We start from the raw sequence: 16106 nt of genomic DNA on the forward strand, positions 1-16106 counted from the left end.
GGTGTCAGCCACTAGTCGGAGGCAGCAGGCCACTGTTCGCAATTTTGCTTAGTAACTCAAATTTCTAGAAAATTTAGCATCAGATGATAATCAAAAAATAACTATGGAGGAAAGCTTCTATACAAGTAAGTGTGTTATGCTGTTGTTGCTGAATTAAAAGTCATCTTTTAGTAGTGTCTAAAAATTAGTAAATCCATTTGACAACAAAGAAATGGCCAACTGAACATAGTTGGACATTACCGTGATCTAGCTAGACTGCCTCGTCATCGGTTATTTTTAAGTCAATTCAGTCCATACGTGTGTCATACATGAGAAAACACAAAAACAGTTTTCATTCAACAGCAAACAGGATGAACATTAAAAGGCCGAAATTTAATTGCTGTGATGTGGGGCAAGAATGTACTTTCCAAACTAGAATCAGGGGTGCATGCCACTTATTCTAATACAGTAACTTGAAAAAGAAAAATGCCTTAGATGAAGCTAACACACAGAAACATCTGCTAGTACTGTGCACCCATGTGTCTGTTAGCTTTCCCACATTGTACCTTTTTTAAAATGGAATTTTTGCTGTCGCTGTTTCCTCTTGTCCACTTCCTCCATTTTTCTCCAGCTCCCTTCCCTGCTGTCAACTGCAGGACCTTTCTTTTGACTGGGTGGCGCAGCCTTCTGTGAGGCCACTGTTTAGGGCACAAGTGCTATTAAAATGGTGCGACCAGTATATTCTCCAATTCCGAAAGGCGATACACATCATCTTCACAATGTGTCTCACCTTCATTAGACAAGAGGAATGGAAGTCCCAATAAGAAAACATTCCCTCAAACCTGAATCTCTAAGCAGGAACAGAGCGCTGCTGTACCCCAGACAGGTGCTTCTGGAGAACAAATATAAGATAATGTACCTCTCTTGGCTCTTCTCTTCCTCTTCCTCTGAGTCTCTGTCAGAATCCTCCTGCTTTTTAATTTTCTTCTCCTTTTGCTTTGGTGGATTTTTTCTCCCCAGTAGTAACTCATTTTCTTTTTTCTCTGCAGTTTCATAGTCATCATCTACATCCTTATTTTCTGTATCGTCATCTTTTAATTTGTCTTCTGTTTTCTCTTCTTCAATTTCCTTTTTAATAGAATTTGCATCTCGAGCAATTCTCCTTCGTCCCTATTAGGCGGATAAAAGCTTTAAAGTAACTATCACTACAAAGGGCAAAAAAACGTAGAAAAATGTATCTTCTCCTTAAACCTTCACAGCAATGACTCGTCTTCTCTCTAGCTTGAGACATGACACTGATAACCCATCAACTCCTGAATACTTTTCTCTTCCTCTCAAAAGGAAAAGAATAACCCATGTAAATTACTTAATTGTGTCCAAGTGTACTATGATCCCTGGCTACATACTACATACAAAATAAAAATGTTCTCCTGTGTTCACTCTATTATTTTATCTCACTTTTAATATTTCTTGACTATAATAAAATTTTTTAAAGAATTATCTAAGTGTCAATGATGTAAGTTAATAATAATAAATCAGTCCCTTAAGTTTTTAGAAGTTCTGTCATCTCTAATTCTACTGTTTACTAAGATAAAATTAACATATCACTGTGTTTCAGTGTGATTACATTTTAAAAGGACTGAACTGTATCAATGGCCAAAAAGTGAGCTCATTTCTTTGAATGAGTATCTGGAGAGCTCACTAGGCCAGCAGTAACTTGTTATACGCCCAGCAGCTTTTATCCAGTCTCTTGTTGCATGCTCAAATGACCATGAAACTGTTGAGCCATTTCATTATCTCCTAAATTCTCCTTCCAGTCAACCTCTATACACTGGCAGAATTCTATACACTGGCAGAATTCCCCTCTACTTGGAATAAAGTGAGGATAAAAAAAGAGCCAAGAACTTTGGGAGCACTAGAATACTTAACAATATCTCAGTATAACAAATGTTTTACCTAGTTCCTGACTATGTGCTATTTAAACATCAAAGGTAGGGGAAAAAAAAAAAAAGAACTTAAATGTAAGTTCCATGAGGGCAGGGTCTCTGTCTTATTCACTTCTGTAACCTCAGATCTAGACAGTGCCTGGCACATGGCAGGTGCTCTTTAAATATTTGTAGGTAAATGAATGAAAGCATCTGTTATCCATCAAAATTTAGGTTTGTATAACTTATACCTTTATCCCAGAAATCCCATTTTTACAAGTCTGGCCTCTGTATTCAGATAAATGAGGAGGACATTTTTACAAGCCTCTATATTTAGATAAATGGGGAGGACATTTTTACGAGCATATTTATTGCATCACTTTTTGTAATCATAAAAAATTGGACAAAATCTTGAGGAAGGTAAATTTATGATACATCCATACTATGCAGTACTCCGCAGATGTTTTACATAAAGATGAGGAGGGTCTTTATGTAATGACAAGGAAGTATGTCCACAATACATACAATGGATATTATTCAGTCTTAAAAAGGAAGGAAATTCTAATGCATACATGGATGAACCTTGAAGACCTTATGCAGAGTGAAATAAACCAGTCACAAAAGGACAAATACTACATAATTCCACTTATATGAAGTACCTAGAGTAGTCAAATTCACAGAAAGTAGAAGGGTGGTTGCCAGAGGCTGGGGAAGACAGGAACGAGGAGTTACTGTTTCACAGGTACAGTTTCAGTTTTGCAAGATGAAAAAAGTTCTGGGGATGGATGGTGGTGATGGTTGTACAACAATGTGAATGTAGTTAATGCCACTGAACTGCACATATAAAAACGGTGAAGATGATAAATTTTATGTTATGTGTATTTACCACAATTTTTAAAAATTAAAGAAAGAAAAGAAACAAACCACTTTGGATGTTTCATGAAATTCACTAGGAGATTCCATTTACTAGATGATAAAATGGACGGTTTTAAAAAATGGTTTCTGAGCAAATAAAAGAGAAGATGATTTCACCTTTTCTTTTAACTACAATTTCACTGAAAAATAAGATGCATTACAATAAGTGAACTTCTTTGACAGTGTGATTAAATCTTCTTTCTACTTCTAAAATTTGATAAATCCTACTGTGTAGACATCATCAGACAAAGATCAAAATAATGAGGGACAATTCCTGATTGTTATATACTAATGGAGAGCAAGGGTAGAGTTAGAACATAAAACCAGTGTGCACATGACTAGGAAACAAGGCAGAGCATGAAAAACTGCCACAAGAGCTGTACAGTGTGTTGTGAAGTCAAGAGAAAGAAAAGATCCCATCTGGCTGAGGGCACAGGTATTATAAAGACGAGATTCATTCACTCAACAACTATTTAATAAGTCCTTACTATGTGCCAGGCACTATTCTAGATGCCTGGGATCTCTCAATTAATGGAATAAACACTAATCCCTGCCCTTGTGGAGTGTGACACTAGTCCAGAGTGGGGTAAAAGAAACAATAAGTAGTAAACTGAACACGTAAGTAAATTACAGATAGAAACAGCAACATTAGAGGGATTGCCAGTGCCAAAGAGAGGAGGTAGGTTACAATTTTAGGTAAGGTGACCAGGAGAGGCTTCAGTGAGGTGACACTTTAGCAAAAGACTTGACGGAAGTGAATATTTGAGATTGACCCCAGATGAGAATGACTTGAACAAACAGAGAACAAGAGGAGGAATGGTTTTTCAGGTAGAAGAAATAATGTGTGGTATACTTAGAGAAAGGGAGCTAGGCTAGCCTGGCTGAAGCACAACCAAATACTGGAAAATAAACTAGGTTCATAGGAGTATTTTTGTGTATATCTGAAAATGCCCATAATAAAAAGATTAAAATATGCTAAAAATAAACTAGATAAAACTGGTCTTAACTACTTACCCTTGGAGATTTTAATTCTGTTTCTTCTCTTTCACTTTCACTGTTTGAATCAAGACTTTCCTCAGGTTCACTCTTCACTTCTACTAAAGGCATTTCTTGATCTACTTTTGGAGCCTCTTCCATGGATTCTTCTAAGTCTTTTTTTTCCTCTTTTACTTTTGGTTCATGGTGGTGAATAGTTCTGAACTGAATATTTGCAGAACGGCAGTACTCCTCAAAACCATAGAGATACCTAAACAAACGATATTTCATTTTAAGAAATCTTAGTCTTTACATTTAACTTGAATACTATATTAAACACACACATATTTTTTGAAAAGTAAAACTCAAGCCTTTTTTTTACGAAGTATTTTTTCTGTTACTGATTTCTTGGTGTTTTATATAGGAAAACAGACCAAATATTGATCAGAAACTAAAATTTCTTTCCTGAAAAATCTGAGCTTGTGATAACTGAACACAGCTATCATAGTTTTGATATGAAGGCTGTTCACCACAAAAGGTACAACTCTATAACATGCATCGTAATTTCAGACTATAAACACTGCCTGTATCTGTGATTTTGAAAAGAAAATCAGAACATGAAAAATGGAGTAAAGCAGACTTGGTGCACTGAAATAACTTTCAATCACAGTATCTATTAACCGAAACCTTTTTATACACTTTCTCTGACTTTAATGTTCTTTGATTGATGTGTTCTTATTTAATTGCTAACAAATTAAGTGGAAAATACTCCTTGTAAATATGTATTCTTTGATGAATAAACTATACTACTTACTTTCTATAAGCAGTTTTTACATTGTAGGAAGCAGCTGAATTCAAAATAGGAATGCCAAGGTCCATATAAATTTGCTTCCATACAGCACCACTATCAATCTGGAAAATTAAGTTTTTATTTGTTAATGTTTGCAAAGGGAAATAATCTTTACACTAATACTGTATGTTCATTAAGAAAATGTGTTTATTACCTAAAGTACATATTATAGTGCAACATTAGACAATTTAACTTTGCATTACAGTCTTACCTTGTCACATCCACCTTGATGATAAACCAGTCTGAAGAGTTTGAAGAGATTGAGATCTTTATAGCCCAAAACAGGTGGTTTGTTGATTGGAGTACCTTTTAAATAACAGAGAGCAGAAATACAATGTTAATTCCAACGGAAAATACTAAGTTGAAAACAAAGCTTATCAATTTCTAATTTCCCAAATATCACTAATCAGAGGCATATATTTAAAGAACCTCAAATTATGTAAGACAACACAAAATATTCTCTATATTCTTTACACAGTACTGTGGTGGTCTTTAGTTTTACTGCCACAACTAATAAAATAACCTCTCTAACTGCCACTGAATTGGATAAAACTAAATCAAACCTTTGGCCTGCAAGGTGTAGCAAATGATGTTGCTGGTTCAAGAAGCCTGGGCAAGAAAACATACAATGGAAAGGGCACATTTTAGGCCATGGTTCCATTTTGAATGCTTCAACACAAACGTTAAGACGGGTGGCAGTAATCTGAAGGATCATTGCTGAAGGCCACTAGAACCGATTTATCTGAGGATTTCCAGGACTGACATAATGTCAATAAGTATGATGATTTATAAAGCTTCTAACTTTATTAGAAATCCTACTCCGTTTAGATAGGGGCTATTATGTTTAATTTGTTGAGACCAAGGATCAGACTAGTTTACTTGCCACCAAAACGCCATTAGTAAATAATGGGTATGTAGATTTACATTATGATTGTTCACTTTCTATTACTCAAATATTATTATAATATTTTCTGGTTTCATAAGTCTCAAGAAGATAAAATTTAACTATACCAAAACTACTTTTCCTCTACATTTGTACTCAAACTAGATATTAGTAGTTGTCTTTATTCCCAATACTTAATTATTATTATCAGCTATAACTGATTCTTAGGCTTGAAATCCAAATCCCTGTACCATGATTTGAACAAAAATAATACATAAACCTAGAATATAAAACAGTAAAAGAAATGTCTACTTTTTTTTTTTTGGCCATGCCGCACTAGTTCCCAGACCAGGGATTGAACCTGGGCCCTCAGCAGTGAAAACGCTGAGTCCTAACCACTGGACTGCCAGGGAATTCCCAGAAATGCCTGCTTTTAAATAATAAGCATGAAAATACCTCTGTCTTCCATAAACTTATAAAGCTGTTGAAGGAAGCTGTCCCTCTCTTCAGGATCAGGTTCTTCCTCAGGCTGTAAAGATAAAATATATAAATATACAGAACAATGAATAGGAGACACACTGTCTTCTTTGTTTTTCGTTTTGGGAACCCAAGGTAAGGGGATAAGATTTTAATGAAGCCAGAAAATATGAATTTTTCTCAAAATCCTACAACACCATATTTTAATTCATATTTTGATAGAGCTGGTTTGATGCGATTGTCAAGATATACAATCTCTACTCTCCACTCCATTTATCACTCGAACCTTCCCGTTAATTATCACTGTGGGGACGAAGATTAGCCATGAGGAAAAGGTTTAGGAATGGGGTGAGTGTTTTCACCTCATCTGGTGTTTTTTAAAAAATCCTCAAAATACCATGTGGCCCATAGGAATATACTGATAGATGAGTGTAATAATTACAAATGTATTTATTATTTTAAAATAATTCACATACCAATATTAAAATTTTGTTACTGTTGAATGAATATAAACCAGAGGCTGCGAAGTCGCGTGGCAAAGGTTTTTTGTTTGGATAGCACAATGTTTTAAAGAAATTTAAATGCATGTAAATGAGCCATATAAATTTTATTTTGTCCCAGACTCCACCAGCCCCTCTTGCATCATAGTAGCCTGCTTTTCTCATTTGCCTTTCTTGCAGGGCCTCTGTAGTTGACTTTGCAACCCCTTAAAATAGAACAATGAAAATTATTTCTTAGGGAAGGAAACTAGATACATAACTACAATTTAGTTCTATGGAAAAAAAAAAAAAACTAATGGAAACATTCATACAGAAACAACTATTCCTACAAATACCTATTTGTGTGTTACATTTTACTAATTATATAAACCTAATGATTCTTTCTTATGCAAACAAATGGATTTTGGGTTTTAATAAAATAATTCCTTTTCTAATAGACTACTTATAAATTAATATTTGGGAAAATTCTTTAAGTTTAACAACACTATGGAGAGACAAAGAAAACACTGATATATTTCTTTCATATAAATTATCATAATTTAATTTCAGAGTACTACTATCTATCTATCTATCTATCTATCTATCTATCTATCTGTTTATTTATTGGCTGTGTTGGGTCTTCGTTGCTGCCCGTGGGCTTTCTCTAGTTGCAGCGAGCAGGGGCTGCTCTTCGTTGCGGTGCGGTGTGGGCTTCTCATTGTGGTGGCCTCTCTTGTTGTGGAGCACGGGCTCTAGGCGCACGGGCTTCAGTAGTTGTGGCACACGGGCTCAGTTGCTCCACGGCATGTGGGATCTTCCCAGACCAGGGCTCGAACCCGTGTCCCCTGCATTGGCAGGCAGATTCTTAACCACTGCGCCACCAGGGAAGACCCAGAGTACTACTATTTTTCCATGTTCCAAAACAAGAATTCAGACTTTTGTCTTGCAAAGCCATATTCAAAGCAAAGGCAACTGTCAAGCAATAAATATTGAGTGCTCACAAATCCAGAGAGCAAAAAAATTTTTTTAAGTTTTTAACAGCTAATAATATAGCCAAGATCAATAAACATGTAGTTAATTAAAATATATTTTAAAAAAAATGAGGCAATCAAGGTCGATTAAAATATATAATAAAAAAAGCATGAGGCAATCAAGGGAAAAGTCTTTCCCTCAGTACAGTCTTTTTTTTTTTCTTTCAGTACATTCATTAAGAATGAGTTATAGGGCTTCCCTGGTGGCGCAGTGGTTGAGAATCTGCCTGCCAATGCAGGGGACACAGGTTCGAGCCCTGGTCTGGGAAGATCCCACATGCCGCGGAGCAACTGGGCCCGTGAGCCACAATTACTGAGCCTGCGCGTCTGGAGGCTGTGCTCCGCAACAAGAGAGGCCGCGATAGTGAGAGGCCCACGCACCGTGATGAAAAGTGGCCCCCGCTTGCTGCAACTAGAGAAAGCCCTCGCACAGAAACGAAGACCCAACACAGCCATAAATAAATAAATAAATAAATTAAAAAAAAAAAAAAAGAATGACTTATAGCATCGGAGTACTTTCAGTTTAACACAATATAAAGAAACTTAAGTCGAAGTTCTAGTAAGCCTCAAAAGTTAGCAATATACAGACTTAATAGTTAGCAATATACATACAGACTTAATAATCACTACAGAGTTAATAGAGGTCTTTACTAAATACTCAGATCAAGAGATGGCAATTTTTTCCCCAAGTGAATTAAAAAATTTTGCTTTTACAAGGTTGTGAAAACAACTGCCAATGAGTTAACTCAAGAAAGGAGTAATCTGGTAGTCTAAGAATCATTTCAGATACTAATTTTAAGGACTTCTGGTATGGGGAAAAAAAACAAAAACAACTTATACCAAGACTGTCTCTATGCTTTGCCTGTCCCCCTCATAATCACAATAGTCTCTCCTCAGACTAACACCTCATTTTTAGTATTTATGATCTTACAGAATTCAAAGAAGACTGTTGTATCCAGTATATGTAAAAGCAATTTTTTTTAAAAAGCACTAGTTTGAAATCAAAGTTTCTTCCAAAAGCAAGTAAACAAAATGAACCCATCAATTGCAAATTAGGTATTTATTAAGGTTTTACCAAACATTTGATAAATTCTTAATGATTAAGAATATAGTTTTATAGATAAAAATTGGTAGTTTAAATTCACTGGAATTAAGTTAGTGGATGTCAAGAGTGTTTTAAGTACCATGAGAAACTATGGCCATAAAATTTTAAGTTCAGAATGCAGTTATCAGGTGTGAAAACAAGATATAAATGAATAAAGAATTCTACTTAAAAACAACTGCCTGCTTGAAAGGAAATTTATTTTGATTAAAAATTTTAAAAAGATGACACTATAAACAAAGTTTTAAATTTACCTGATGGTCTTCGCAAAACTCAAAATTGCTTTATCTCTTACAATAAGTAATTCTTCACAATCATTTTATTTTTTAAAACAGCTCTCTTGTTAGTCACCTTAGAGTAAAATTGCACATGGTAGAAAATGCCTCCAACTAGAAGACTCTGCCTTTATGACTTTTGTATGGGGGCTGTGCTTGCTATCACAATACCTGCAGGGTCTCTTCTCCTGGTTGGGAGCCAAGAGGGTTTTTCATCCCTCAAGGGTTTTGAAGTGGGAGAGGGCTATAATAATGGGAGGTAGAGCCCACTAGACTGCTGATGAGCCTTCTTCCCTTCGTTTAGTCAAGGATGTGAAGAGTAACTATGCACCCAGTAAAATGCCAGGGCAGGGAAGGGGGCTAAGGATATAGAAGAGGCATGAATATGATCATAATTTTAAGAAACTTACAATTTTAGTTAGCAGGAGTATAACTTCCTAATATTATGGTAGTTGTATACCTATCTACTACTAGATTATGTATTTTCTGACTTTGGACACTATGTCTTCAAATACAGCTCAAACATTTTTGATAGTTACCATGAATCACAGACTTTTGCAAAAGTATTGCAATTCAAATCAGAAGACGCTTTTGGCCCTCAAGTCTGGCAGGAGGTGTAGAAATGTAAAACCAGCCAATTCGACAAAATGTGCTACGTGTTGTAAAATACATAAAAGAATACAGGAGCAAGGTGAGGGGATGAATGGTTCTGCTGGGGGTGTGGTGATGGTGGTAACAGTAGGGAAAGCCTCAGAATGTGAAGAGCATACAGCCCGGGAACAAGAGCAAACAGCATAAACATGAGGCTGGCAAAGGCAGGCTGTGATCAGGAAAGGACTTTGGAATGATATGTTAGAGAATGAGAACTGGACACTCTGGGTAGATGTGAGGTTTGAGAGAGCTAGAGAGGAAATAGGTCAGATTTGTATTTTTAAAAGTTCTCTGAGTTTGATGGATTGGAAGGGAAAGGGGAGCTACTGCCACAGTCCACAAAGAGAGGATCAATGCCTGAATCAGTGTTGCCACCTGATGATGGAAAGATGACCCCTCCCCCTGAAGGAGAGAGAAAGAGAGCATGGGAGAGTGAGAGAGAGGTGTTAATGCTGAGGTTTTTTTTTAGTTTAGGTTATTCATGTTTGTAGTCCTCAAAGTTTCAACATGTTATACGTGCTCAATAAGTTCCATGAAGTTAAAGACACGCTGATTTTAGTCACAGTTTTATCGTCAATGACTGGATTTTTATTTTTATTTTTGTGCCCTAAAATTAATTTATTCCAAGAGGAATCTCGTTTTTATATTTCTAGTTTTAAAAAACCTACTTCGATGCAGTACAGAGGAACAGACTGGAGTAGCGAAAGCATGGACATGGAAAGAACAAGTTGCTACTGCACCAGTCTAGCTAGGTGAAAGAGAAGAGTGGCTTGAACTAAGGTGACAGAGAGTAGAAAGTGAGGGAAGTGGGCAAATTTGAGAGCTATAAAGTAAGTAGAAGAGACAGGATCTGATGTCTCATTGGATAGGGAGGCAAGAGTGAGAGGATTATCTCATTTATCTCATTTATCTAGCTTGAGGAATTGGGTGGATGGTGCTTCTATTCAAGTGAATTAGGAACAAACAGGGAAAGGACAGGTTTGGGGGAAAAGATGAGTGCAGTCTTGCCCATATAGAGTTTGAGGACTTACAAAATATGAAGAAATCCTCATTGGAAGTTTAATATAAATGTCTGGAGTTAACAAGAGACATAAGAGACATCTTTGATGCACATATAGATTTGGAGTCATTACATCATTTAGTTAGGAAGTAAACCAGAAAAAATGTAATGTCATGTATGTCAGGTGATTTAAGAAGGTAGGCATGTCAAAGATACTGAATACCTACTAAGGAGACAAATGAAATCATGACAAAAATTTGTTGGACTTAGCACAAAAATTTGTTGGCAGTCACTGGTGACCTTAGTAGTTTTAGGTGTGGTGGAAGTACAAGATGCACTACAGTGAATTAAGAGTGAACGGGGGGCAGGGTGGTGGTGTCAGGAAATAGAACGGTGTATATACCTCTGAGCAATCTGGCCATAAGGTGGAGGGGTTGGTGGAAGGAATCTGGACAGGTTGCCAGAAGGCTGGAAGAGATGTAAGCATGTTTTTAAAAGCTGATAAGAAGGATACAACAGAAAGGAATAGATTAAAGATGCTGGAAAGAAAAGAGATACTTCACAGTCTAAGACAAGAAAGAAGGGAATGAGATCCAGAGCCTAAAAAGAGGGACTCATCTTACAGAAGAGGACAACATACTATTAATTGTACATTAAGGGAAGGAGAGCAGGCAGGTGGGGTTTAGAGCTGGCTCCCAATTTGAAGCTCCTAGTTTCTTTCCAAAGTGAGTGGAGTGGGGGTAGGGTTGTTGGCTTAATGGAGGAGATAATGATTAGATTATAGTAACTGAGAACCGACCAATAGTACTGAAGGCCCAGTGAAATTTGTTAATCATAAAATTTAGAGTGGTACCATTCTTCCCTGCTGTGTACACTTAAACAGAAAATTTTAGAAACCACATGTCATGCCTAATATATTCATTATGTGGTAAGACACTGTTTTATAATTTCACAAAACAGTTTACAAACAACCTGCCTATAACAAATTAGTAATTCCCCCCCCCACTATTTTAAAAGGTACACACATCTTACTTTCAGTCATCAAGCTGTGGTTCACATGCTATCAAATCTAAGGTTTTAAAATCAGTCTTACTACCACAACTATAAAATAACTTTTTCTATAAATACATAAAAATGTAGGTGTATTTGTGTGTACAGATGTGCAATCCTCATTAATCTGATTAGGTGATCCTAATTTGGTTAGAGCCTTGTGCTAACACTGTGAAGAAAGGTTTTGCTAAAGACATTAGGACATTTTTGCTTGCTTATTTAACAGGCTACACTTTAAGACCTTAGCAGATAAGTTATCACATTTGAATGCAAGCTAAAGTCTCAGTTATTCATTGAAGGTTGCCTTTATAGGGTCTGCTTAGAAACACCTGATTGGCAGCTGGAGTTATTAGATATACCTAAAATACTAACATTACCTTAAATTTTTCTGTCAATGTTATTGACTTAACATGATTTTCCTGAGTTATCAAGCATTTACTATAGGTTTATACCCAAAGTGATCTTGAATGATCACTAACAAATGCCTTTATGGTTGATCTACAAAAAGTCATAAATACACAAAAATAACACTTGATTTAAACATTAAAAAAAAATTCACATTTCGATGAATTAAAAAGTTCAAGCACTTAGGATTTTTATAATAGGGGAATGTAATCCTAGGAATTAAATGTAACAGTGATCCCTAGAAATTCAACGACTGGAGAAAAGGGTGCCAATACTTCTAAACAAAAAAGAGCATTTCTTATAAAAATTCACTAAATTCTAATTTTCATTACTAAATATGAAATTAGAGGAGATTTTTGAAAGGGCCCAACATATAAGCCTACCTACAGCAAACCAAAAGGATAAAAGAACTAAGACTAGTCAAATTCCCACCTGATATTCAGTCTTCTAAACATTCACCTATTTATTTTGCCCTTAGACAACTCTCCTACATTCATCCAAAGTGAATATAAGTCAGGAGTAAATGAACACCTGACATCATTGTTTATGTTTACATGAACTTTTCAATCAATTTCAAAGCTAAAAAGGAAATTCAGTAATATCTTTTCTACTATAAAAATGTCCTAACAAAAGACATTTAAGTAATACCCACAAAAATATTCTCCAGAACCTTTTTCAATATAATTGTCAATGACTGAAAATGTAGAGTCATCAATATAGGCAGGACCTACTTCCTGTCAGACTCTCAAGTCTCTTCCTACCCAGTAATGGTTATGAAATATATTTCTTGTACTCAAATCCTGAACTACCAATGCTTAGGAATTCAAAATAATATTAAGTATAAAAGATGCTCCTCTACAATAAATCTCAAATCTCCTTATTAAGGCTATGTTAGGGTACTCAAAGTATCAAATATAAAAACAATGTCCACTGCCCATTAGTACTGCAGGAGTATCTAACACTTGTATGATTCTACTGCATAAAATTTACAAACACCAAATGGCTGGCTAAAGTATTGTTACAGTGGTTTACAGAATACTATAAAAGATCTTTTTGATCATTGTCAGGCAACATTAAATCCTCACGGAAAGCACAGCATAATTACATTTTGGGAAGAATATGATCTGTAATGTAAATACAACAGCTTAGCTTCACTTATATAGTAAAGGCCTGTAATGACTAAGCCAGGTAGGCCCTGGCTTATCAGATTTTAATTCATTTTATACCATATCCATTTTTTTCCTTTGCTAAATATAGATTAAACTGCTTTTCAGTTTTACAATATATCAAATTTTTTAAAATTACTATCCAAGACAGGTTAGAATGATTCAGCATCTAAATCTTAAATCCAAGAGCAAGAAATGCAGCTGATTTTTTTTTTTCTAAAGCAACCAAATCTCACTCAAGAAAAATCTACTTGTACAGCCAGAGAAAAAGAGGAAATTAGTTTCTATTAGGTAATTCAATAAAGTATATGCATGAAAATGAATATCTGAAAAATAGTTTTAAATAATCTTATAATCAGTGACTACATTTTGCGATTGTGCTTTTTTTTTCTTTAGTAGATGAAAAGCATCTTGGTTCACTTAATTTTAACAGTTCATAATTTAAGTAATACATTTTAAGAAGATACTATCCTTACAAAGGTCCTTACCTTTTTAAATTTCTTTACTTACTACCTGCAAACAATAGGTAAAAGAGCTTGCCTCTGCTCTTCATTCTTTTTTACTAACATTTACTCACAGCTTAAATAAAACATTATGACTTTTACAAAATTAATAGCTATAATAAGACCACTATTTACTACTTACTATTTTACAGCCATCCTCTCTAACCTTACTACACAGCCTTTTTAACCCTCTTTGTTTAAAATTTCAGGTTTTTTTGGGGGGGTGGGGATCAGGGAAAATGCATTTTGAAAGGGATACAAATTAAAAGTATTAGCAAAAATTAAGAGACTATGTATTTCAGTATTTGGCAATATAAGATCCTAACTTCAATGTTAATTTAAAAAAAAAAAAAGAAGCAAAACCAGACTGCAACAGTTCACACCCTGAAAATGTGGCCTATTTACCCTGAAAACATATAATCTATAAATAAATACAGATAAAATACAAAAATCACATTTAATATTTAGACTTTAAATCCCAAATTTTTCCAAACTGTCATTATCATTTTCATTTCAAAATCTATCTTATGTTTCAGAAAAATAGCCTTCATCCTCTGATATTCTAAAAATAGACTCCTACTGTCTCTTTTACATGAAACAATTACGCTTGGTTACGAGTCCTACCATATCAGCCAAATCATCAATACCTAAAATTCTTATTTAACCTCATTTTTGGCAATCAAAATGGTAATATATAGAAAAAATCTTACCTATATGCTGCATTTTCTTTCACATGTAAAATGGTTAGATTCCCCTTCTACTTAATCAGTACAGTATCTGAACATTTTTCGGTCTGACTTGCAATATTTGCTTTCCCTCTTAGGGCATAGCATCCGCAGGGTTATACAGCACTACTTACATTCTCTTTCACATAAAAATCAGACATTACATGAAAGGAAAAGAAAGACAGCCCATTTCAAAGCATCTGGCAAACCTCCATTGGCAACCCGCCAAGCCTCTGCAAAACCTTCCTGTCTTTCCGAGCATGCTCACTTAAAACCAACAGCACGTTACTATGGCAACTCTGTAGGCAGCCTGTAAGTATGAACCGCCATTCTGATTTCAGAGTGCAAAAAGCCAAATACTGCAGGGGAAGTAAAAGGGAAGAAATACCCTATGCCCTATATCACATACAAGTACACTCATTTTGTTTCAAGAATTCTTATTTGTGTATGTAAAACGGAAACAAACATTCCACATTTTCCAAGCAAATATTTTTCATGCTCAAATAGGTCTTTTTCAGTAAACTCATTCTCTTTGTCTGCCCCGAAGCCCCTTTACCTCATAACAACCAAAACTATACTGGACAGTTTATCTCACTTGACAAAACACTGCTGAAAAAATAGACAGCAATATTCAAGTAAGCAATTATGCGGTACTTCATGAATGATTTCCTACAATTACATATACATTCTTAACAACACAGTGGTATTACAAAGAAAACCATTAGCACTTATAAAATACAATCTAAATCTTTTCTATGATTTATCCAACTACCAAATGAAATATTCTTCCATTTAGATAGGATTTTTTTAATCCTCATTATCCTTGAGATACTGTGAAATGTCTTTTAAAAGAGGTGAGATTTCAAAGTTAAGACAGACCAGACCTGGGTTCAAATTCCTGCTCTCCACATTTGAGCTGTGTCATCTTTGGAAAGTTATTTAACCTTTCTGACCCTCACTTTTCTCTTTAAAGTAGAATAATAACAATTACTCCATCTGGCAATAATTTAAATGAGTTAACACATGTAATATACCTAAAAGTTACATTTCCTTCCTCCTTGGTTATTTGGAAAAGATGTTAAAAAAAAAAAAAAGTTTGCACTTGCTGCTCATTTAACCTGAAAAGTTCTTCTCTGTAATCTCTTACCCACTAAAAATTAGTTCTGATTTGCCCACTAAGCTAAAAGCCAGAAAGCTCCCCCTTCCCCAAATAAAGCTGAGCTAGAAAAAGACAGCAACAAATAATATAAAGAATCTAAACACAGGGAAAATATATGAAGGTATTATTTTTAGAGTATTAAAATGTTTTCATATGTTACAAACATGAAATTTCACCTACCATCTCTTCTTCTTCCTTTTTGGCCTCCTTTTCCTTCTCTTCATCATTTTCTTCAGCTGGGCCAACTTCATCATCACTACTGGATGACTCAAGGATTTCACTTATATCCATTTTCCAATTATCAGGAACAACTCTGGTTTTTAAGAAGATGCTTGCTTTCTGCAGCCCTAAAAGTAAAAATGTACTTCAGCAGTTGTTATGGAATTAGCACCATAGAATAATACAAAGCCATGACATTCAGAGTCAGAAGATCTGGATTCAAATTCAGCTGTCATTTCTACAATGATACAGTAAATTTGAACATATAAGTTATAATATTATATTAATGTTTATTTTTCTCTAGGGAATACTGTCAGAAATGTTAGTGATAAAACAC

At 35.1% G+C, this 16106-nt stretch overlaps 1 protein-coding gene across 2 annotated transcripts in view; it reads right to left on the minus strand.

The window, feature by feature from the left end:
* The window catches only part of ARID4A (AT-rich interaction domain 4A), a 55551-nt gene that overhangs the window by 18867 nt on the left and 20578 nt on the right, over window positions 1–16106 (minus strand). For both annotated transcript variants that reach the window (XM_068544820.1, XM_068544821.1), the window contains exons 11-16: window positions 15731–15897; window positions 5984–6056; window positions 4856–4950; window positions 4609–4706; window positions 3834–4065; window positions 899–1149 (exon numbers count right to left, since the gene is read on the minus strand). In XM_068544820.1, the coding sequence (XP_068400921.1) occupies window positions 899–1149; window positions 3834–4065; window positions 4609–4706; window positions 4856–4950; window positions 5984–6056; window positions 15731–15897 (916 nt within the window). The remainder of the gene's footprint in view (window positions 1–898; window positions 1150–3833; window positions 4066–4608; window positions 4707–4855; window positions 4951–5983; window positions 6057–15730; window positions 15898–16106) is intronic.

Source organism: Eschrichtius robustus, chromosome 1, assembly GCF_028021215.1.
Source record: "Eschrichtius robustus isolate mEscRob2 chromosome 1, mEscRob2.pri, whole genome shotgun sequence".
Lineage (NCBI taxonomy): Eukaryota > Metazoa > Chordata > Mammalia > Artiodactyla > Eschrichtiidae > Eschrichtius > Eschrichtius robustus.